General features: G+C 41.6%; 2 protein-coding genes across 4 annotated transcripts in view; one reads left to right on the plus strand and one right to left on the minus strand.

Moving 5' to 3' along the window:
* The first annotated feature begins 5,719 nt into the window (after positions 1 to 5,719).
* kif9 (kinesin family member 9) lies at positions 5,720 to 11,779 on the plus strand. The gene is given in 18 exon segments (XM_008290327.1): positions 5,720 to 5,815; positions 7,039 to 7,210; positions 7,306 to 7,412; positions 7,507 to 7,737; positions 7,896 to 7,979; positions 8,082 to 8,174; positions 8,307 to 8,454; positions 8,570 to 8,634; positions 8,724 to 8,801; positions 8,948 to 9,025; positions 9,281 to 9,379; positions 9,473 to 9,528; positions 9,666 to 9,753; positions 9,879 to 10,009; positions 10,124 to 10,332; positions 10,516 to 10,695; positions 10,793 to 10,872; positions 11,771 to 11,779. Coding segments are annotated over 18 exon segments (2,004 nt in total).
* The window catches only part of scrib (scribble planar cell polarity protein), a 72,853-nt gene continuing 59,905 nt past the window's right edge, over positions 11,657 to 24,604 (minus strand). Inside the window, exons 33-44 of one of the 3 annotated variants that reach the window (XM_008290294.1) lie at positions 24,480 to 24,590; positions 24,043 to 24,093; positions 22,752 to 22,911; positions 21,700 to 21,919; positions 21,531 to 21,620; positions 21,261 to 21,443; positions 20,337 to 20,483; positions 19,616 to 19,755; positions 19,339 to 19,376; positions 18,711 to 18,785; positions 16,647 to 16,701; positions 11,657 to 13,821 (exon numbers count right to left, since the gene is read on the minus strand). In XM_008290294.1, coding sequence (XP_008288516.1) covers positions 13,685 to 13,821; positions 16,647 to 16,701; positions 18,711 to 18,785; positions 19,339 to 19,376; positions 19,616 to 19,755; positions 20,337 to 20,483; positions 21,261 to 21,443; positions 21,531 to 21,620; positions 21,700 to 21,919; positions 22,752 to 22,911; positions 24,043 to 24,093; positions 24,480 to 24,590 — 1,407 coding nt within the window. In that variant the 3' untranslated portion in view covers positions 11,657 to 13,684. Of the gene's footprint in view, positions 13,822 to 16,646; positions 16,702 to 18,710; positions 18,786 to 19,338; positions 19,377 to 19,615; positions 19,756 to 20,336; positions 20,484 to 21,260; positions 21,444 to 21,530; positions 21,621 to 21,699; positions 21,920 to 22,751; positions 22,912 to 23,296; positions 23,465 to 24,042; positions 24,094 to 24,479; positions 24,591 to 24,604 lie in introns of all 3 variants that reach the window. The other 2 variants (XM_008290292.1, XM_008290293.1) reach the window with 2 other exon arrangements.

Here is a 24,604-nt window from a genome sequence, read left to right on the forward strand (position 1 = left end):
ACCGCTTAATCCTCACTAGGGTCATGGGGGGCTGGAGTCTATCCCAGCTGACTCAGGGTGAAGGCAGGGGACACCCTGGACAGGTCACCAGTCTATCACAGGGCTACACTTAGAGACAGACAACCAAGCACACTCACATTCACACCTATGGACAATTTACAATCACCAATTAACCTCAACATGTTTTTGGACTGTGTGGGAGGAAGCTGGAGAACCTGGAGAGAACCCACGCTGCACGGGGAGAACATGGAGAAAGATCCCCGGTGTCCTCACCGGGACGCGAACCGGCGACCTTCTAGCTGCGAGGCAACAGTGCTAACCACCGAGCCACCTTGCAGCCTGTGTCTGTATCACTCCTCTGGTAATGCAGTGAAGGCCAAATGCACAATAAATGAATAAATACATTTCTGTTCTTTTCTTTAAGAATGTCAAGAAACACTGATTCCTGCAGCGGCAGTGCAAATAAGTATTTGTGATGTGGCACTGTAACTCAAGATGTATTATTATTTTATTAACTCATTTGTCTTGTCTATGAAATCCGAAAAAATTGAAAAATGACCATAGAATTTAGCCAAAATCCAAAGTGAGGTTCCTTGTTTTGTCCAGCAAAAGCCCCAAAAGTATTTAGTTTAAATACAGATTGCAAAAAAAAAACTGCCAAGCTGCACATTTGAGAACTTTAGGTCTATTGTAATAAAAAATTAGGTGGGGGAAAAAAAACACAAAAATGAAATGATCCCTATGAATGATATCATGTATTGATTTCATGCTCAGTTAAAGATGTTTTGCACTTTTTTTGAATGTTATATTTCGGCAGGGATGTTAATTATATTGTTGGAATCGAACGGCTTGCTACCAACTGTCCTTTCCATTAGTGTCATTCATTCTCCAAAGCATAAGGATAATTTTTTTTAATGATTTGTTGACTGTTAACTAATTCCACAAACACCAAAACCAGCAATGGATTATCTGCATTCAGAACCAAGCCCATTTTTTTCCCCTGTTGAAGCTTAAATTGCCAAATGCTCAGTAATTTCCTATAAGCCATTGTCATTTTCAGCATATGTTACTCGTGTGGAGCAATGTGGAGGATAGAGATTTTTTTTTGCTTTTTTCTCGGTCAGACTTGGTGTTATTCTGGTGAAATTAAATATTTAAACTGAACACACCTCTTTGACATGAGTCCATACCAGCCAACTTATCAAATGAAAGAAAAATGTCACACTATAGTTTTTAATGACATGTTTAATGAGAAGTAGCAAGATGAATATCTCCCATGCTGGTTCCTCATTCTGACGGCCGTCCCCCCAGTTAGGACTCTATATGTGTTTGCATCTGTTGAGTTGAACCCACACTGTGTCGGTTTCAGTTGCCTGTATTTCCCTGGATGATGAGTAATATTGAAATTAAAAGAAAGAATTTTAGTTAATTGTCACACATTCTGATGAGACACATTCACAAAGATAGTTTTTCAGATTGGCTGAAATTAAGTGACAAACATTTGAGGGTGCTACCTTTGTATTTTGTTGTCTTTAAGACTTGGAACAATTTCCTACCTTTGTGTCAACTTCTTCTTCTGATGGTGGACCAAACCCAACAGAATTTTCGATTGGCAGCAAGGTACCATTCCACTGCTCCTGAAAGATAGTTATCAACATTTTGATAAATTCCCATTCTCACTCTTTGGTGTTAACATTTTTTTGTCTCACCTATCTTTGTATTTTGTTGTCCTTAAGTCTTGAACAGTTTCTTACCTCTTCACCATTTGTTATTCATTGCTTTACTTTATGAAAGTTAGAGTATCTAGCGCTATGTGCTCAATTTGTGTCCTTTGCTCTGGAACATAAAATAAGAGGGCATTGCACTTTATTAGGAAAATATACACATATTTACCCTGGACCAATTTTTGCCACAGTATGTTTGCTTAATCCTGCAAGGTCGTTGACTTTGAACTACTTAGCTAAACAAATTCTTTTGCTCCTCTGCAGCAGCCTTCACCGAATCTTTCGCTTGGATTGGAAAGCAAGTTTCATCTAAAAACAAAAGCCAAATTTTCCACCATCGCCAAAAATGTTGCAATCTAAAGTTGTGAAATGACTTTCTTAAACAAAGATATCGTTCTCTTGTCACACCTTCTAATTTTCCAACTGGGCTTGTAACTCCTGCTTGCCGATTTAAATTAAATTTAAAAAAACAAAACAACCTGGTTTGAGGATGTTACAGTGTGCACTTTGCGTTGAGCCACTGCGCCTACCTTGTCAAATATACTATCCATTTGTCAAATCCATTAACATTGGATTTCAAATTTCAGTTACTTGTTTTATGTTGGAATAGTATCAAAATAAAAAACTCAATCTGTCTGTAAGCAAAGAAAATCTGTAATATTTAGAATTTTAGACTTATGTTACCAGAAAACTCCATCATACATTAATCATTACTGCCCTTTATGATACTCAGGTGTACCTACCTGTACATACTCAATTTCTCTGGTTTTGTTTTTCACCTAAAAGAAAAGGACATTGCACTTTAGTAAGAACACACATACATGTACCCTTATTGAATGTTTTTTTAATGGTGTGTTTGTTTGTTCCTGCAAGGTCGTCGACTTTGGACTTCAAATAAAGCTGCAATATTACATTAAATGCATGAGTAGCTACTGTAGGCTGCCTTTGACTTAGCACACCTCAGGAAACATATACAGACACTTCCGTTGCAAGAATTGCAATGACTGAAAATGGACCCAGAATGCCTGTTAGCCTAATAGCCCTAGAAAGTTATAGAGTAAGACAATAAAAGCAGTGAGCAACAGCAACTATAACAGTACATGGTTTGTCTTAAAAATAAAATGCATGTCACCATTGTGAAGTCTCAAGCATGTAAAGTTAAAGCAACATTTAAAGCATCACAGAAATAATGCACAACCTGAGAAAACCGTTGTGATTTTGTGATACAAGGACACAACTGGACAAAGTGAAGTTTGTCAGCGGCACTCTTCATGCATACACTACATTTTCAATTCAAACTTTCCTACCACTGGTGCAGTGTGAAGCTCTTAAATATTGTAAAAAAAAAAAAAAAAAACAAAAGAAAACAAAAACATTCATCCTACTCAGAAGTCTTGTCCATTACCTATTCAACAACATTCGGCACACACAAAATTCCTTTGTCAAACAAAGACTGCAGTACATACCATTGATGAGTTGGTTGTACTGTTAAAGCCATCGCCATCCGTCGGGAATATAATGCCTGAGTCGTCCTGAAAATTGAATTTAAATATTGTTTAACTTAGTCCAAAGGCATTACAGTGTTTGTTTAGTGTCCAGTATTCATCAAGTCTTGTAACGGTTATTTCAAATAAATCAATTAAATTATCAATAAATGTAACATCATTACTGATGCTGTAGACTTATATTGATTTTTCTTTTTTTATTAAATAATTCTTTAAAATGTTAGTTTGCTTGTTGACGTCAGAATAGTATTAAAATGACAATGAAGTAAGGCTGTAAAATTTAAAACTAAATGCATATGTTTTGCTGATTTAACACATAATGGGTGAAAGTCATGCATTGATTTGTTTCCTCAGGAAAATCATCTGTCTGAATTTAAAGAAGGTGATTTCAGTAGTTAGATTTTTAAAAAATTTTAAAATATTTTTATGTATGGATTTATTTATTAATTACAGATTTTGATTTAAAGCTAAAATAACTCAAGGATTTAAGCACATGATTGACAGAACATTTTATAACTAAAAATAATTTCAATTTCTGCACCAAAACCAACATTGATCACAGTTTGTGTATAGTAATGGATGTTCAAAGGTGAAATATTTGTTTTCCAAAATTCCACGACTTGAAAACTTTAAATTCTACCAACCTAATAGGCCTGAAATATTTTTATACATTACTTTATGTGGTTTTAATTTCTGTCTTTGACATTTAGTTTAAAGGTTAACAATGCTGTAGAATTGCCAAAGTAACTGGATGACTTAAGGTGTAATAAGTTAAACTTTGTCAATATATATATTGAATCAGAGTAATTCATTTTTGTAATTTAAGGTCAAATTGAACTAAGAAATACAACAAATTAATAACCAGAGAACAGTAGCAGTCGATATTCTTATTCACGTGAACTTATTTCCTTTCCTTTACCGTGTTTATGCTAACTGTAGATGACACTGCTGTTGCTCCCAGACAAATTCCAAGCAAAACGAGTAGTGTAAGCCCTCTCATCTTGAAAATGAATTGTCCGCCTGTTTGCTCAGAGATCTGCTTTGTAGTGTCTGTGTCAGTAGGTGGAGTTTGAGGTCTGTGCTTCACTTGTACATTATTATCAAAGTCCAATTCCAACAAGTTTTTTTTTTCTTCCTTTTTTTCCTTTTTTCAGGATTTTGTTGACGTTCTCTTAAAGTCAGACATGTGTATAAACCGGGGAAGGCGCCCCCTCAAGAACAATGTTGATTCGCTTTTAAAATATAGATGTTTTTGTTGTCAATATGATATATTCACAAGAAGTATGCTTAAGTGAACAAATTTAGTATATAAAAAAAAAATCAATCATATCGGACTGCAGCTTTGTTATTCTAAAAACTAAAGGTGACATTTTGAAAAGGGACATCTTACCTGGGTTGTGGAGGAAAAGGAAGGGTTAAAGGTTCAAAATCAGGCTTGTTCAGTCATATTATGTCAATCATACGGTCAAAGCTTATGAAGGATGAAGATTCAAATCAAAATCAGAATTTGTGGGGAAAAAAAGAAAAAGAACCCCCAGGTGATAATCTACCCTCGCAAGCCACTTTGAGCAATACAAAGTACTTATAAATAAGATCGGCTATATTCTCAAATATTTCTCTGACTCTAACATAACATTAGAGAACACATGTGATTTTTTTTTTCTGTTTAAATTCTTTGATTATTGCCCATTATACCATGGTCAGTGAGAATTCTACCGCTAACTGGCGTGCATTATTTTCGTGTATACGCACACGTAGTTCGGCGAGTTAGATCACTGGTATGATATCACGCCGCTCTGGGCGTCACCATAGCAACGCGCAGATCAGCTGTGTCCTGACATGTGAATGAGAGAAACGCGATAAAACATGGATTTCGAGGTTAATTTTAATATATTTGGCCGAAACAAAACGTTTGAAGAATGGGAAGAGGAGGAGCGCAAAGGAGAAAAACAGCAAAAGAAACGACATAAAGATTTATACCATGGTCAGCGAGAATTCTATGACTAACTGGCGTGCGTTATTTGCATAAAGTAGTCCCAAAAAACTTCGGCATTCTTAGCAAGTTCTATTAATTAAATAAACATTTTGTGTGTTTGCTCGCTGTGTGGGACCATGGCATTAAACAACTCGGAGCCGTGCATTATACGGTTTTAGACTCCGCTGCGTGCATTCAAACCGTATAATGCACGGCCCCTCGTTGTTTAATCCTTACAGAAGCAGCGACTTCATCGAATGGAACGAACAGGTAGCGGGGTCGCGCTTTACCACCTTGCCTCTGTGAACGCGCGCCCGTTGCCATGGCGCTGCCTAGAAACCAGAGAGCGTTGACAGAACCGAGGCGGACTGAAGCTGACAAACTTTACCCAGGACTTGTCCTTAAATGACTGCTTTTCTCCGAGAAACCTCTTTCATTTCCAGCCGACTTCGTTTTTATATTTATACAGTTTCAACTGTTAGTTTCTGACGGCTGCCGTGGTTCAGTGAGGCGGTATGAACGGTCACAGCAGGGAGGTACAGGTCTTTGTCCGGATCAGACCGACTGAAAACTTGGCCCAAGACCTCATTGAATGTCTTCCTGACGGACAGGTAGCTAAATCTCCCTTTTGGTACCGTTAGAATGAACATGAATCACACTATAAGTTATAAGCACGATAAGCTGGGTAGCGTTTCAAACTCTAACGTCACGTGAGTGTGAGATAAAATGAATAGCAGTCGGTTGGAAGATGTTAAAAGGAAGATTAGTTCTGAGTTTGTCCAAGTTTTAACCTCCATGTTGTTACTTAAATCACTAAAACCATTTGGATAAGTCCAAGACATTATCGTGGCCATGGCAGGAGAAGCAGAGGTGTAATAACTTCCACCAGGGTTATTCCATCTCAACTCATCAGGAAGCTCCACCATCTCTGATTTGCTTTAAACTGTTTTTATCATAAACTATAGTTACTAAAAATGATATCTGTGAAATTTTTAACTTGGTATATCAAATACTTTGACGCACTTTCAGCACGTTTTTTGGGGCAATTTAAAGATCTTGGAAAATATTTGATATATCAGGCCAAAATATCACATTTATCTTTATAGATGTTTTATGTTTTGTAAATTTCAGGCAAATGTGAGCTAGTCAAGCAGAAATTGTTTTAAAAAATTGATGATTTGAGACAGAATGCTATAACCTACCAAGTTGTTCAGTTCCAGGGGGCATCATTTTATGTATTCTTGCACACTGCAGTAACTGTCAGGGATGATTAAATACAACGGAGGCATCAATGATGATTATTTACATCCATGTAGTTCCTCCTGTAGCTTGTCAGAGTGTTAGTCAGGGGGGTGCAACTAAAAATGATTAACATTGTAGACTAATCTGTCAATTGTTTTCTCGGTTAACTGACTAGATCTTTGGTCTCTAAAGTCTCAGAAAATAGTAAAAAAAAAAAACAAACAAAAACATGTTGGTCCATGTTTACCAAAGCCCCAAATGATGTCTTCAAGTGTCTTGCTTTGTCCACAGCCCCAAGACATTCAGTTTATTCTCATAGAGGTGAAAAGAAATCGGAAAATATTCAGTTTTGCTGTTTGTTTTTTTCTTGGGCCACAGATTTCTCACAAGTGTTTGACCTGTTAATTGGGCAGAATGAGTGGTTTCAACTTTTCTAAGATGGTTTCAATTTTAACAAAGGTTCTGGGATATTGTGACAATTTGACATCTCCTCGCACTTTATGGTCAAGCATGTAATCGACTTGTGAAGGCTAGTTTTTGTTAGTTTTGGTACTTGTACACTCATACATTCTGTTTGTGTGTTGTCCCTCAGACAGTAAACATCTATCAAAGTAAAGACTCCAGGAGGGTCCTTGAATCCAGGAAAGGTCAGTTGAGCTCCTGGTCTTTTCGGCTAGAAGGGGTCTTGCAGAATGCGTCCCAGGAAGAGGTGTACACCCGAGTGTGCAAACCAGTGCTACTGGGAGCACTGGATGGCTATAACGGTAAATAGGTTGGCAGATGACTTTCTAAATGATGCTTTAATCAAAGACATTTGTGAAGAGTTTTATGTTGAAAGTCTATTTTGTGTATCTGCCAGGTACAGTGATGTGTTTTGGGCAGACAGGTTCAGGAAAAACCTACACCATGACAGGATCTAGGGAGTCGTATAAGCAGAGAGGCATCATTCCTCGGGTGCTTCAGGAGGTAGGAAAATGCCGACCTTCAGAGAAAGGATGACTCAGAAAGTTATGAATGTGAAGGATACATAAGTGGACTTTGCATTTAATGTGATTTTCAGGTGTTTCAAAAGATGAAGAGGAGAACTGAGCTCACCTTCTCAGTCCACCTATCCTACCTGGAGATTTACAATGAGACCCTGGTGGACCTGCTGTCATCGCTGCAGGACTCACCCCACCCGTCTCCTCGGGGCATGGCGGTGATGGAGGAGCCGCGCAGAGGGGTGGTCATCAGAGGTCTGTCTCGTCACCATGTTCACTGCGAGGAGGAGGCTCTCGACCTATTGTTTGAAGTGAGTAGTAGGAGACTTACACCCATACAATTCTGTCCAGCGTGAAGGAGTAGTTTAAAGATTGTATATATGAGATTTTGAACATTACGTTCAAAATGTTTGTAGATTTTTACAAATGGAACGTGAAATATTCCTAAAGCTTTTCTTTCTTTACTCAGGGTGAGATGAATCGCATTGTTGGATCTCATAGCCTGAACAGGAGATCCTCCAGGTCACATTGTATCCTAACTGTGCATATTGAGGTATTAAACCAGTGTTTTCTGTGGTTACTATTCAGTTTTACTGTAGTCTTGGTGAACAGCCACCAAAATAGAAATAGGTGAACATGTTTTTGTCTCTCACAGTCTCGCTCACAGACTTTGTCTGGTGCCAAATATATGACCTCCAAGCTGAATCTGGTGGACTTGGCTGGGTCTGAGAGGCTGGCAAAGACTGGGGTGAGTTTGAGAATAGGACTTTACTTTACCAACCAAAAGATTTTTTTTTTTTTAACATCCAAAGTGCGATAAGATGATCGTCATGTCACTTAACCTTTTTCCACACGTTGTGTCACATTGCTGTTCTTCCAGTCCCAGGGTCAGATGTTAAAGGAAGCCATGTACATCAATAAGTCTTTGTCATTCCTGGAGCAGGCCATTCTGGCTCTAGCAAACCACCGCAGAGACCACATACCCTTCAGACAAACTAAACTCACACATGCCCTCAAAGACTCACTAGGTAAGACTGTGGCGCTCTTGGTTTTTAACAGTGCTGACACTTGAAATGTGGTCATCCAAGTGGCCAGCTGCTGTGTCGTAATACTCGTTATATTACCATGTGTTTGTTTCTGTAGGAGGAAACTGCAACACTGTGCTTGTGGCCAACATCTATGGTGAAGCTGCACAGATAGAAGAAACGGTTAGGAGTAGAATAAAAAATTTAAACAGAAAGAAGTTGCCTTTGTTGATGTCCGTTGTGCTCTGGCTGATAATTATTATTCTTTACAGCTCTCTACGCTGCGTTTTGCCAGCAGAATGAAGTGTGTCCAGACGAACCCCGCTGTCAATGAACACATGGATCCAGCAGTAAGTTGGCAACACATGAGTTTATATCTCAAAACTACTCATGGAGGTTTTACATGTGCACAGATATGTATCGATTGTGTTTGCAACCTGTATTGTGCTGTACTCTGTGTGTGTCAGTCATCACAACACAATTATGTTGAGATTAGGTTCAGATCAAGAAACTTCAAAAGGAAGTACAGATGCTGAAAGACGAACTGTCCATCTACAATATACCGTTGAATAGAGCCGACAGGAACATGGTGAGACGGCACGTGTCATTGTACTTTATTAATTTGCATGGATTTAAGGTGTTGCTCTTCTTCCATCATTTATTCGCAATTGTGTGCCAACTTTAAAGCTTGTATGACAAAATCAGAAAACGAAATAAAATTCTGTATTAGCTGGTGCGCTGGGATGTTTATGTTTACAAATTAGAAGCACATTTCAGTTGGTTCATATTAATATCTAAGTGCTTGTTCATCATCTTTCACCAGGAAAAGCGACCGAGCATCACATACGAACCGTTGTCTGGAGCCCAGCTGGCTGAGATCCAGAGCCAGGTTCAGAGGTACCTTGAGGGAAGCCTGGAGGAAATCAGTGTGAGAACATAACGAACAACACAACTATTAATACATTCTCTGACATTCCCATCTTCGGCTTTGAATTTTTCTCTGCGCTACATCTAATTACAGGTGACGAGTGTCAAGCAGGTTCAAGCAGTGTTTGCCCAATTCAAGCTTGCTGTGCGGTGAGTATCCTCCACCTTTTAAAATCTGCAACTTCTCAATACTGTGTGTTTTAAGACAACGTATTTTTATTATTGTATACTGTTCATTATTCGTAAACTGAATATGATTTGGATTGTTTTGGTCTGTGTTTGAGCAGGGAGCAGGAGCAGAAGGTGAAGGCTCAGCTATGCCAAACCTACAACTTGGTGAAGAAAGACCAAAGTGGTGGTGCAGCGGCTATTGAGGTCAGTCATTTTCTTTGAACTTGGAAATTAGCAGTTTAAATTCTGTAAGTGTGTTGTACCATTAACTGCCTAGTTCACCATGAGTTCATTGAGACTAAACTTTGGAAGTTACACTAACTTCTCAGGAACGAGATAGCAGAAGTATTCCTGAGGATGTGGACGCTGGCAGCTTGTTGGCATCTGCTCCGTCACAGAAACTGACTCATCATCCAAGTTCAACCAAAGACAAAACTAAGACATCCAGTGACACACAGAGGTAAGCGAGCATTTTAGACTGAAGCCAGTGGGAACAAAAAAAGCAGGTGTCAAAAATCTAAAAAAAAAATCCTAAATAAAAATTAGCACTCAGAAATTTGCTGCCTCTTCCCAGGCCTCCTCCAACTAAAGCAGAGGCATTTGAGGATTTCAAGGTGGGACAAGGCAGCAAGATCAGCCTTATTTTTAAGGAGAACAAGGCTGTTCTGCTGCAACGCCGCAGTCTTCTTCAACAGCTCACTGAAGAGGTCAATGCTGTCAAGAAAGAGATCGACTGCACCACAGCCACCTTACAGCAGTACGAGGAGATTAGAGGAGGCCAAGGTACATTTCATGTAAAATGTTTGTATCAGCATGAGTGCCAAGTACCTGGTGCCATTAAGTGTGATCACGAAATGTTTTGCACAGGCTTTGGAAACACTGTGCAAAGTGAGCTTGGATTGAAGGGCCTGCCAAGATGTGATAATGAAGTCAATACATCTTTTCTTTGTGTGTATTTGGATTAAGGTCAGTGTTTGGTTATGACCGGGGGCCCAACGCTGCAGGAGCCAGATGCCTCTTTATTGGTGCATCTTAGAGAACTTCAAGCACAGTACCGGCGGAGATATGAGGCGCTGTGTGACCTCAAGGCAGAAGTCTACTACTGCCAACACCTCGTGGATCAGTGTAAAGTGCGCCTGCTTTCTGGTCAGTTCTCTTTAGTAGCCTCTACCTTCCTGAACAGCAAACATTTTATTTGTTAAAACAATTGAAGATGCTCTAACTTAGGTTTTCTGTGTCCCAGAATTTGAGACCTGGTATGAGCAGTCTGTCCTGTTGCCTTAAGAGGAGCTGGACCCAACTATGGAGAAGAACTGTGCACAAGTGAATTTGTCTCATAGTCAGTGGACAAAATATTTATACTTATTACCACCTAGCAAAGATGCAAAAAAAATGCTTCTGCATAGTTTTGTATTGAGCAGACATTGGAATAAACTTTACAGTACATGGTGGAAAGCGTAGCTGTGGGCTTCATTTATGCAAAGAGTTTTTTCATTTTCTAGCATGTTTTGAATAAAAGCCCAAAGAAAGGAAGCATATTGGACATTAACTAGAAAAGTTTGTAGTAATGATTTGTTAAAAAGAGGACAGTCCAAGGCGTTAGCTTCTGGTTGACAGCTCAAATCCTTCTACAAAGCTCGCTACAGGACACTCAAACAGGTATTGTTCCTGTTGCTACAGATCTATTGAACAACTGTTTATCTTGCCGGATAGCACAGTAATTATCGGAAAGCTAATCAGTGGTTGGCTCATCTATTGCCAGGAAGACTGGAGTTAAGTAGATGTGCCAACAATTAAAACGTTGGTATGTGTCTGCAGAAGAACAGCAGAGGGCTGTGTTTTCTTCTACCCCAGTGCACAGGAACAAATCTGCAGGACGAGGAAGACCTCCTCCTCGTTTCTCCCAAAGTAAAATGAGGTTTATGTACAAATTTGAGTTCATGACATCCATAAGTGCTGAATGAGGTGAAGAAGTGTGATTTGTGGTTTTCCACTGTCCACCAAGCTGCTGAATTTACTTTGCTTTTTGTGTGTACAGTTGGTCTGTGCATTTTAGTTTGTACAAACTTTGTACATTGATCAAGCAAAAAAGACACGACACAGTGAATCAGCTTCTTAAATGAAAAGTAAAATTTATTATTCCTGAACCACAAAATAGACTTCTTTGGTTGTACAAATTCACTAGTTACAGTCTTGTATGAGCTATAACCCTTGACCCTAGGACTTCTGACCCTTTCCCTCCAACCTATTTGCAAGTAAAAGCCCCCAAAGAGAACTCAAGACAAAAGAAAAAAAAACACAGAAACTTGAAACACTGCATCAATAATGTAGTGAAACCCAACTGAAAAAAAGATTTACCTACTGAAAGTTAAAAAATAAAAAGATCTCAGCCATTGCAAATGTTATCAAACTGAATTTCAGTCAGTGAGAGCAACATGGAAAGCTATCATTAGAAGACCCTACATTAAATTAACACAAATGCTACGATGCTGTGATTCTGCAGAAATACCCGTCAGATACATAAACTGACAGTGTGTCAAGCTGTGAGCTGAATGAGATCAATGTCTTGAGAGGAATTCCTAATTGCTTGTGCCTCTCGCGGCTCTCCCATTAACAAACCAATATACATGCAAAGAGCATCCCAGCACCAAGCCTGTCCAAACCCAGATGCATCAGCAGTCTAGACAATTGTTTTGTCTGGGTCAAGACTGGCTCAGTTTCAAACCCAAAATTTGTTTTCCTTTCAGTATTTGTACATTATTCACACAATAAATGATTTTCAGTGGCATCAGATTTAAATTAACCATAGACAGAAAAATAAAACACCTGCTACCTTCACATCACTGTGGCATACCTCCTGATAATGCAAGGATAGAAATGAATGATTCACATTGATTTAAAAACAAAACAAAACAATAGCCTAAACAGGTCAGGGTGTAAGTACCATTAATGAATAAATGATGCTAAAATGCATGTTCCCAAACATTAATATTCTCAGCCTGCTCAACGCAGCTGCCTCCAGTGTAGTCAAACTCTACAGGGGAATGTAACACAGCTAATAAATCTGGACAGAGGCTCCTTTAAAGTCTGCTGAGACGAGAAAAACAAGCATTTTGTTATGACCCTACTGTTATGAAACCAATGTGCAACAACTAGGCTTCGTCAGAGCAATCTAATTAATAGATGTGCTTGCTTCAAAATCCCTAGTAAAAAAAATGTATATAAAGTAGATTAAATAAAATAAAGTGATATGCAGATAATTAGTTGAAAAGCTTTTACTTTCTGACTCATAACTGTATTGAAAAATGTCTTTAAGGATAAATTGATACGCCTCAGTCGTCCTCTTGAAACTAGAAGGACTGAATGGGTTAAAACTAAAATAAAAAAGGCCTTCCATTTGAGTAAAACAGTAAAAACAATAAATTAGTTAAGATATACGTTCTTAAAAAGCTGATCAATGGCAGTGCAAAAATGATATGTACTAATTTTTTTTAAAAGCTTTCCACAATTTGTGACTATGAAGGTAGCAGGATGTTCCCTCTTCAATTAATATATACACACACCTGTCCGCCCAAGTCTCAAGAAACATAAGACATTTTACAGTCGAATCACTGAAAGCCTAGAAGTATCATTCAAGAAGTTAGTATAGCTATGACCCATTTCTTTTCTCTTCCAGTATGTTTTTTTCTAAACAGCAAAATCACTGAAGGCGCAGAAATTTTAAAAAAACAAAACGAAACAACAACAACAAAAAAAAAAAAACCCTAAAAACTTCGATCACCTCAAGTTAAAATAGATCAGATTCTAGTAGGCAAACCGAATGTTGAACAAAAAAAGGAAGAATGGTCTGTAAGTAGCAATCCTAGCTAACCACACTCGCTCTTTCTGGCCCCCTGAGGGACAACTTGCCAACTCACCCACAGACTGTAAAGGCAAGACTGGCACGCAGGATATAAGTGAGTGTCTATGTGTGGCGACTATTAGCATCATAGTCTCTGCAGTGGTTATATATGTGAGAGTAAATCTCGCTCTACTGACACTGTGTGTAGTGTTTAGTGAATCTGCACCTCCTGTGGATGCACCAATATGTTTACCAGTGTTCCACAGTGAATGTAAATGTGTGTATATTTTGGTGTTACGTGGGCACAGCGGTTTCCAGGCTGCGGCGGCCCTGCCTCAGTTTACGCTTGTTGCTGTACAGGGCCATCTCCTCCAGGGCAGAGGTGGCAGGCAGCGGGGTGGGGACCTCAACCTCAGCACTCGCAGTGGGCCCTAGAAAACAGCAACGCAGACAGACCATATGTCACAATGACGCATCTGGGCTCCGGCAATACATATTCTTCCCACGTGACAACCGCTGTCAGCTGTGGAGAGGAAAAAAAAGATCAAGACAAAAGGACAGAATATTCCTGTGAAGCATTTGATGAAAAGGTGGCTGAATCCCTTAAACCTGCGAGAGACGCCCCACATTCAGAGCAGCAGCTGGAAACAAGCCAGAATAAGACTGGTGAGCAGAAAACTGAAGCGCCCGGTGAGTGCATGTTTAAACCTCTGTGGATTCTGTGCTCAAACTCTAAGCACAGTTGATGCTGCTGAAGTGACTTTGAGAACCAACAAGAAATGCCTTTTAAAATCTTCTCACTCAGTCTATGCATGCACTTGACCAGGTTATGGTCGGCTTCTCCAGAAAGGTAATTTATTAGTCATTAAAAACAGCATATGTTTTATTCATGTTCTACCAGGTCTCTAATTGTGTTTTTCCATGTGTGCATGTGCAAGACAAAGACCTCAGCCAAAGTATCGCTGTGCCAGCTGAGCAGGTGGACGAGAGCAATAAATACCTAAATTAGCAAGCAGCATGTTGCATCAGTGAAACTGTTAAAATCAGTAAAACTAGTGAGACTTTTGATTCAACTTGCTGCACGTGTACACAGATTAAAGAAGCAAACTGCAGAGCATGTAAGCCCACTGTCCTGCATAATCATGGTTTGCCTGAGTGGCATGGGCTCTGTTTTGGGCATGTAAACACTGACTGATAACTGAATCATTTAGAGCTCCGCACAAACAAATCCATGCACTGTTAGCATCATAGTCACAATACAGGGCCCTCCCAAGGGTCATGGCAGGAGTCTTTGGAGGACTACTTTTGTGTTTCATCACAATATGCTTTACGTTTATTCTGATTGACATGAACAGTACGTGTGATGTCCAGTCCAGTTATAACACACTGGCATTTTAGGGAAACACTCCACAGACAATAAGGAAAGGAGAGATGATATGACCCTTTTTACAGTACATTTAAGGTCAGTTTTTCATTTTAAAAGGCCATTTTTGACAGTATCAAGCTGCAGCTGCTCTGCCTGGCTGTGCCGGTGAAACTATAGCAGCATATATAGTTGCATTTTAAAATGAATGAATAATTCATGAAGTGTCACAGCGTCTCTCCTTGGTGTAGTAACTGTATTTCCCTAAAGGGGCAGTGTGTTATAGCTGGACTGGACAACACGTCAACTGTTGGACATGTGGATCAGAGGGAACGTAAGGCATATTACAGGGAACACAGATCACAAAATGTATTAAAATTTGTTCAGTACAAATTTCAACACAATCCAGGGGCAAAGTAAGACGGGTGAGCTCGACGCCAAATACTAACTAGAGTAGAGCTGCAGGGTTTTGCAAGGTGAAGGTAATAAGAGTTTCATATGATTTTTTTCTCCCCAAGGTGAGCTGGCATGTTATTAAAGCCCTGCAAGGGTCATGGTGAGAATTATTTAGTACTTATAGCCTCACAATAGACTTTATATTCCATCTGATCCATATAAAAATTAAGGCCATTGGTTCAGTCCAGTTGTAACATACAACCAGTTTAGAGAAACACTACGGAAAGGAGAGATGTTATGACACTTAATACATTTATTGCTCATAATTCTTTTTAAAAGGCCGATCTCAGCCAGTATCCAGTATCTGCTGGTTGTGAGTACAGCTGCAGCTGCTCTGCCTGCCTGTGACGGTGAAACTGTGGTTATTGTTTGGACTTCAGCTGCTGTGGTGCTGTGTCCAGCTGTTACTAACCGATTACTTATTTAGGAGTTCAAGAATATAACAGCTCAGCTAGCAAGCTACCACTGCGTGTAGTCAACCATTAAAAACTAATATGTCACAGCCATAATTGTCACAAAGGCTAAAGCCAGCGTGGCAGCTGTGTCATCCCAGAGCAGTCTCAGCAGTGGGCCAGTAAGAGAGCTGCTCAACCAGCTCCTGTAGTTTTCCTTCTAAATGCAATAGTGCAGTATCGTACCTGACAGACACAGCTGAGGGTGAATTGACAATCTATAGTCACAACCAGCAGCACCTTTAGGCTAAAATGTTGTGTTAAAGCTATTATATTCATATATCTCATAAAACTAGCTGTCATAGAAGCATCACAGTTTGAAATATTAACAGCTAAACAGATCAATAGCACAATAAACTGAACCGTCAGACAGGCAGAGCAGCTGGTTTATGTCTGAAATCAGGCTTTTAACATGAATAATTAGCTAAATAAAATGAATCACATTAAGAGTCGTCACATCATCTCTTCTTTCTGTAGTATCTGCAAAGTCTTTCCCAAAGTGTGTGTTCTAACTAGACTGAACCAACTGTTATTGATCAGTAGGAATGTAAAGCATTGGAGTCCTCTCTTGCCGTGACCTTTAGGGGGCTCAGCATTTAATATCCTACTTCAGTATTATCATCCGCAGCTGCTTCATAGCTGGTGGGCAGCAAATGGCAAAGCATACCCAGGTAGACACACCCACCTTAATACCTGAATCCACAGCTACTCCACACAACTAGCAGGTTAGCGTGTAAATGTACAAACCAGCACACATCCAGACACAAACTCTCCTCACATACATATTCAGCCCCACACACACAGAGCAACAAACACATGCACACAGAATCCTACCAATAGGAGTCTCTTATCCCAGGTAGTCACCTGAATCAAAGGGGATAGAAGAGGTTGAGGTAATATACACAGACTGTCCGCAGACTTGGCCCTTTAGTGAAGCCTGCTCTAATACACTTGGAAATCCAAAAAAAAAGGCAGCAGCACATACCTGGGTTGCCGGAGCCATCATCGATGTACTGTAGGTCGTCAGCTGTGTCAGGGGACTGGAAAAAAAGAAGAGGAGGTGAATAACAGAGCAGCAGGGGTGTTTCAGTAACATGTACCCCAGGGGAAGCCTTCACCATGTGAGTAGTGGCAGCGTAGGAGACTGTCAGGCAGCGGGCCAGCCGCTCACTGCGGGTTTAGCAGGCAGCACTGAAGCTCCCAGTCTGTCAGAGCCACAAAAGCCAGAGTACATCTACTCAACTAGTCCCCCAGGAGAAACTGGCATGTTAAAGGAAAGGGGGGGTGTTAAGTTAAGTCATCAGTTCCGGGGTTTGTTGTGTAGGATGGTCACAACCACAAAGAGACAGCAAACGGAGCAACAGCACAGCACCAGTATCACCAGCACACAACCGAAAACCAAGCAGCATGTTGAGCCGTCCGTCTTTTATATGGACACACTGCAAATTTTGTTTTTAATTTGGTGTCAATGCTTGGAAGCCATTTGATCGACATAATATGTTTAATGTAGTTTAGACATTTTTCAGCTCATTACCATAATACTGGCCGTGAAAGGTTCCCTTGATTCAGTTTAAGTGATGGGGAGCAAATCCACAGTCCGTGCTGACAGCAGTGTGTTCTTCAGTTCAGCTAAAGCTAATATGACCTTCAGCAGTCTGACAAGATTCCAGACTTCAGTAAAACTGAGGCTTTTTTTAAGTATGTCTATGAGGACCCAACATGGTTTGCTAAATCAGACACCAAACACAGATTTCACTGTTCATGTCTGCGTCCATTTTATCCAAAATCAAGGCTTTTACATAAATAATGTAGGTATTTTCAAAAGATCCAGTCTTTTTAGTACAAAATGTCTCCTCACTTCCTTCTACCACTGCTGAGCTGAGAGTTGAACCCAGGATGTTCTGTACTGAAGTGATTAGCTGTGACTGCTGCTGCCTCATATTAGTGTCAGCTGAATTTGAGGCTTCATTTTTACACAGAATGACGACTGTGGATTTTGCCCCCTATTTCTTAGACCGTAGTAGGAAGGGATCAGTTCACGGACGCCATGTACACAAGAAATAATTAAAACTGCCACTAATTTATTAACTGTACATATCTCTGACTATTAAAGATTGAAGGGTGTTCTTAAAGCACTAGTTTTGTGCAGGAATAAGACAAAACACAGTGTAAACACAGTGTAAACACACTTACATATAGCAGCGACAATTAAATTACAGCCACCGAAGGGAGGATACAAACAAACTGAGGCCACTGTGCAACAAACTGGAAACAAGAAAATATCCCACACTCAGGAGCGCAGACTGACACCGTCACAGACGACAGAAAAAAGAGACCACTTCCAAACAAGCGCTGCCCACTGCAGCTCCAGCAAGACTCCGGGATTTCCCTGCTTCCCCTCCTATCTGTTCCTCCACGCACGAGGAAATAAGCTTTTCCAAAACAGACCGACACCGAACTATTACCTTAACGAGAGCAGAGAGAAGTCCCCTGTAGCAGACGAGCGTTTCAAAAGCCAGAGCACGAGAGGAACGCTTAAAGTTATTCCTCCGCCCGATGTGCGACCCATGCGTGGAACAAGACAGCCGATGGAAGTGAATGTGAGAGTGGATGAGATGCAGTTTGTGGCCGTTTTTCCCCGGAACCAATTGTGGTTAGTGGGATCAAAAGCCTGTCTGGTTCTGTGCAGCTGGTGAGTGTTATTGTTTGTGATTGATTAGTCAGCTGTGAGACAGATGGGTGTGAATGGTTACTGCTGAAGATGCTCCTACGTTTGTGAGGCAGAGGGAGGAAGGTTGATTTGATGTGTCATTGTTTTAGAGTGAAAGTCCGCCTTCGTCATTGTTGTTGCAAGTGAGAGTTAGTGAGCCACATCGCTGATAGTGCAGAGCAGGAAGTGCTGATCAATCACTGAGCCACAACCTAGACTGCAGTCACACTGATGCCTCTTGATTATCAGCGAGACTAGAGGGGAGAGGCAGCAGGGAAAGCCAGGGGGGAAGGGAAGGAGGAGGCTGGAGGCCCCCGGAGCTCAGCATGCAGCCAATACCTGGATGTCGTATACGGGTTTGGAAGAAGGAATGGCAGCAAACTGTCGGTAGTCAAACTTCTTTGATGACAGGGACTAGAAGGATAGCAAATAGGAATGAGCAGAGGTTGAGGGAGACGGGAGAGAGGAAAACAAGGACAGAGAAAATGGAGGGAGTTGGGACAAAGTAGAGTAAAAGAGAAAATGGTGGAAGAGGGAATAATGAAAAGAAGGAAAGGGGTAAGAGGGAAAATGGAAAAGGGAGAGTGGGAGGCAGAGAGGCTGATGGGTGATTTCAACAGCCAGCTGTGGCGTATGATGGGAGAGCAGTGTGTGTTCTCAGCTCTGATTGGCTAAAGTGACAATGAGCAAGATGGTGGATTCATGTTAATGCGTTTTGAAGCAAATGTACCTTCTGTCTTTCCCAGCTTGTAAACAAACAACCCTGTTTACTTTCTTTCTAAAAATCGCTCTCCCTCAATCAAACTGCAAAGTCAGTGTTGTAGCTTTGTTCAAATATTTGATAATTTGAGCTCTCCGAGTTCGTACAAAAGGGAGGACACTGATGCGTGTTCGCCCAGACACACAGCAAAGTGGAAAAACAAATCTGTGAGGAAATTAGGAAGAGGGAAAGAGATTTAATGCTTACCAGCCTGCCGGGTGAGGTTACTCCTCGAGGACTGAGCTCTGTCGAACACAGACAGAAAATGTGTTCAAGCAGGCATGAAGAGCAGGAACAGATTGTTGTTTTTACACTTGGGTTTGTACTTGATTAGACAAGCAAGATAGAACATGTTAATTATTCATCTTCTGCTAGAAGGCTGTTACCCTGCTCCAGTCTGTGTACTAAATCGTGCTAAGCTCCATATTTACGTGTGTGATATTAATCTTCTTATCTAGCTCTAGACAAGGAAGCAGTTTCTTACCCTCCATAGGAGTGGGAGAGGGCGTTGGGGCAGGCGAGGGCGACTCTGTCAGCTGGTCTAGTGTCCCACGTTTTTTCCCATCACGAGACTTGGCGATGACCATCTGAGCTTTCAGTGCATCCTGCTCCAGAGACTTCATTCTACAGGAGGGACAACCACAATCTGATGAATGTTGTGACACAATTAAGGAAGTGTTAAAGAAATAAAGAGACAAAAACTGATAGGCATACACCTCAATGGGTGGGTGTAGGCCGATCACTACTAATTGTGGGTGCTCCTTGTCCTGGTTTGCTGTGACAAACAACCTTTTTATTTCATAGCACATTAAAAAGGGGGGCATTCCAGGAAAAGGACTACCTACTGCTAGTAGGTTTACCCTTAACTCACAGATAGCTTGCAAACTTACTGCGGGCCATGTGTTAGTACGAATAATGGTGTAAAAGACAACAGCAAGGCACAAATGAAGATGAGTGCTGCAGAGCGGGGGGTAAGACAAGACGGAGAGAGGAGAGGCAGGAATCAGGAGGAAGCTAGAGATGGAATTGGCAAAGACGTGCAGAAGCAAGACAGCACCAGAAAGGCAGTGGAAGCACTGTCAGTGTTGCTGCGAGTGCTTGCTTGGACCTTTCCGAATTCGGCCTCTAGCAAAACACCAAAGCACCCTAGCACACGCCCACGATGCCGTGCGTCTGGCCCTGGAGGCTCGGGCCGAGGAGCAGACCTGAGCTGGGAGGCTGCAGAGGAGGAGGTAGAGGAGGAAGTGGGGGGCTGGGGGGCCGTGCCCTGAGATGCCCTCACTCGGGCCTGGTAGAGCCTCTTAGCCAGGTCCTGCTCATACTGCCTAACATCCTCCTCTAGGCCATAGGGCCTGGGCCCCACAAGGCCACAGAGAGGACGGAGTGGAAGGAAAAGTACACCAGGATGAAGAAGGAAAATGAAGGAGAAGAGGAAGAAACGCACACAGACAGAAAAAGAGAAGAAAACCAAAGAATGGAAGGTAAAACACCGACACAATTAGGAGAGCCAGGAATAATAAATAAGACCTTTTTTTAGACATGACCATAGTGAGATAGAGACAGACTGACCACACATAGGATTGTGTTTTCACCACACATAATCTACTCTGAACTTGTATTTGGTCCTCTGGGAAAAAAAACTGAACCTTGACGAGCCTGCTGAACTTTGTAAGGATTTATGTGATCGTGCTGGTTTGAAACGGCTCAGAACATTTCGCACACATGCAACAAATTTTGTAAAGTTTCATTAAAAACCATGATACCTCAAAAATCTATCTCATCCTTTGTACTTTTGCACTGGATGCTATCATCATCCTTGTATCAATGTGCTGTTGTGTGCCAATGTGTTCATCTCCTTTAGACGTTTATACCACGAGTACAGTCACCTGTTGCTCAAAGTCTGCTCTAAAACAAACCACCATGGAATAAATAGAGGCTTCGTCAACAGACAAACTCCTAAATTTGTAATAGAACATTTTAGTCATTTCAGTAAAAGTTAAAAATAAATCTCTGCTAGATATTACCAAGATTGCTTTTTGTGTTTGTTTTTCATCTTTTTTTTGCTTCTTGTCAGAACAATAGACAAAAAGTCTTGTCGTCTTTACAGTGTGTGAAGCTGTCATATTTACCGGGCTGCCCTCCACATGGCTCTCTTCTCAGCCTCCAGAGCTCGTTTCTCTGCAGGGGACAGGTCCTTGTCGGGGGCCACAGCAAGCTCGGGGCTCTGCATACGGAGCCTCTCTTGATGTCTGCGCTCTGCTTTGGCTGTGCGGATGGGAGCCGCCGACTCTCCGGGGTAAACTGGGATCAGACTGACGAGACACACCGACCGCACTGATAAATAACATGACGAGCAGCACGGGGAGATTCAGAAACGTAATCTCGTATGTTGTGATTACCCCGTCATGGAGTTGGGCCTCATCTCCATCCTGAAGCTGTCCTCCAGGGAATTCCTTTGAGAGTCTCCTTTACCATCGACTGAGGAGGGCCTGCACACAAAACGGACAATTAGTTTGCAGAAGAAACTAAAATAGAGAAATGTTTCAAATGTAACACCCAACTTCTCACCCTGAGCTGCCGCAGTAGCTCGGTGGTGTGACGCTGTAGTTTGGTGGTGTGGAGCAGTGCTGGGACGGGGCGGACGCTGGCTCCACGTTGTACTCCACTCCGTCCAGCAGCACCTTACCAGTGGCCTTCATCTGGGCCACCTGCTTAGCCAGGTCCTCCTCCTCATCCTCCTCATCTTCATCCAGCAGGTACTCCCGCGCCCGCTGCTCAAACTTTTTCTCTGGAGAGAGATTCGGAGAGATTAGGATGTTCTCATGGTTTAGGGAAATAAAACCAGAAAAAAACTAGGTTCATTTTTCACTGCAATATAAAGTCCTGCACTTCTATGGAAACAGCACAGTCATGACTAGAAGTAGGGAGACCCCTATAATGTCTTTTGTGCAGTGCAACAAAGTTATAATGTCATAATCAATAATGTTTGATTGGTTTTCTACAAAAAAAATAAAACTGAAAAAGTAAAAAATTTATTTGCCATCAATGTATAAACTTTTTCCCAAGTGCCATGTGTGTTACCAATACTGGAAAAAATGGTGGCTCTACATACTACAGATATTTTACTACTTACATTTTACAACCTCTACACCACTCTACATCAACTGTAGAAAGATATTTCACCTTGATAAATGTATCTTCCAACAAATTGCTGACAACTTGCTCCTCTGTATACAGTTTTTGAGCCATTTTATTGCTGCGTGTTTTATTTTGCTCCTAATCTCTCCAGTTTGTTTCCACATTTGTCTACTATCTGCCCTGTGTCAACACAGCTGCAGTTTAACCAAAAAGTCCCTGAATTGTGTCACATGACTGAGTGGTGGGTTTTGAGGTTCAGAGGGTATGTTTGACGGTACTAACTTAAGATAAAACAAAAAAAGCAAACAGGTCACAGGCCATTCACAATGTTAAATGTTCATAGATTCAGAGGTTCACTTCTCATAACATGCACACTTTAATACATAAAGTACAAGCACATTTCACTTATTTTTAAGCTCACTAGTTCACAATAACAAGTTTTTGTCAGTTATTAGCAAGTTTATGAAACCGTGGAAACAAACCTTCTTCCTCCCTCATTTTCTTGAGGTCGTCCTCTCCGACGAGGGAGACTCGAGGTTTGGGTTTGTCTGGCGTCTGCTGCTTCACGTCAATCTCAAAGTACTTCTGCCTGTCCCTGAAAGAGCGCTGCTCTGGGCTGTCCTTTCCACCAGGAGACGGACTCTGTGGGGGTGTTGGAAAAATCAAGGACAGATTGCAGAATGATGAACAAATTAGAGTTGAGATTTGAACACCTGCCGTGCTCTGAATTGACAAAGCAGCTAAATAAAGTGCCATTTGCAGAAAGACCACAGTATACACGCTAGAAATGATAGAGGCCAGAAGTGTCACAGTCCAACAGGAAAGAAAACAAACAGGCATTAAATTAGAACCCAGCACCACTAAGCTGATTTCAGATCAGTTATCAGGGAGCCACATTACTAACAGAAGTAGCACAGCTGTCTCTTAATCTCTGTCAGCAGAGAACACCACCACCGGTCAAGCCAAGCACACCGCAGCCCCGACGGAGAGCTGGGGCTGCTCTCGCTGTGGCGGAGGCGGTGGGTACCTGCAGTTCCATGGAAGGCCTGGAGAACCGAGGCACTGCTGCCAGGCTCAAATACTCCCGACGGTCAGAGGAGAGGGAGAGCCGCGGGGAGACCTTGCCGGTCAGACCCTCGCCACCTCCCTCCTGACCGTCTGTGGCATCGACAAACACCTCGTTGTTCAACTCAGGCTGAAAAGGCCACAGACTGTCAGTACAGAACGCTCTGAGCGCATCTAGACAGCAGCAGGTTTAATGTTCACTTGTTAAAAACCAAAACTAAGATTATAGGACAACCAGCACACCCTTTCAAACCCCTCTTTGTTTAAAGGTACAATACGAAGCAAGTAGAATTAAATCCCACGTTGGCTTAACTTGTGCTTTAGCAGCCAGAATGATTTTCTCTGACTGGTCACATTTGTGGAGGATCTTCTTGAGCTCATTGGCAAGACATTCGGTGACATGGCTACTTCTTAAATGCTTGACAGATTAATTTCAGTTTGTTCCTGATGCTATTGACCCAATTGCCAACATTTTTTTTCCTCTATGTGGCTTCCTAAAATCTTTTAAGGCAAACTAAAATGCAACGCTGCAACTTTATATTCAATATTTGATGGCGTGAGCACATCCTCAACTGTAACACAACCTTCCACTATTTAGAAGTGTAACATCAATAAATGTTTACTGTCTGTTATTCAGGTCAATATGGTGCAACAGGCAGCTCTGCTTTATATCATATTTGATATGTTTGGGTCGATATGTTGACTCACCTCTGGAGAAGGCTGTACTGGGTGGACATTGTTCCTCACAGCGTACAGCTCCTGTTGGCAGAGCAAGAAATGAGCTTTAGTCATAAAAAGGAGACCAAAACTTAGAGCAAACACCGAGATAGAGAGCAGGCAGACTGATTAGCAGCTGGGATATAATATTAAAACAAAAAAAGGGGGAGGATCGAATATTAGTACACGAGCCACACATGGACGGATGAATGGATCAAGAGGCAACACCAGTACGACAGATGATGGCAGTGGAAAAACCAACGATGAACGCATTCCACACGTCACAGCACGTCACAGGCCCCCCGACAAGGCGCAGGCTTCACCGAGGACAGCCTGCTCCAGTCAGGAGAGGGCGGGGCGAGACCAACCAGTCAGCACAGCATGCTTGTGTTGTTGTGACCCGGTCGAGGCCGGGCAGCACGGCCTACCTGCGGCGGCTCCAGTACTGCGAGCGAGCGAGGCACGGCGGCAAACGCCTTGTATGCCTGCTTGACATTCATGGGGAACTCATCGGGCGAGGTGGGGGAGGGGGCGCGAGGCTGCAGGTTGGGGG

The sequence above is a fragment of the Stegastes partitus genome, unplaced genomic scaffold (genome assembly GCF_000690725.1).
Source record: "Stegastes partitus isolate 25-593 unplaced genomic scaffold, Stegastes_partitus-1.0.2 Scaffold666, whole genome shotgun sequence".
NCBI lineage: Eukaryota > Metazoa > Chordata > Actinopteri > Pomacentridae > Stegastes > Stegastes partitus.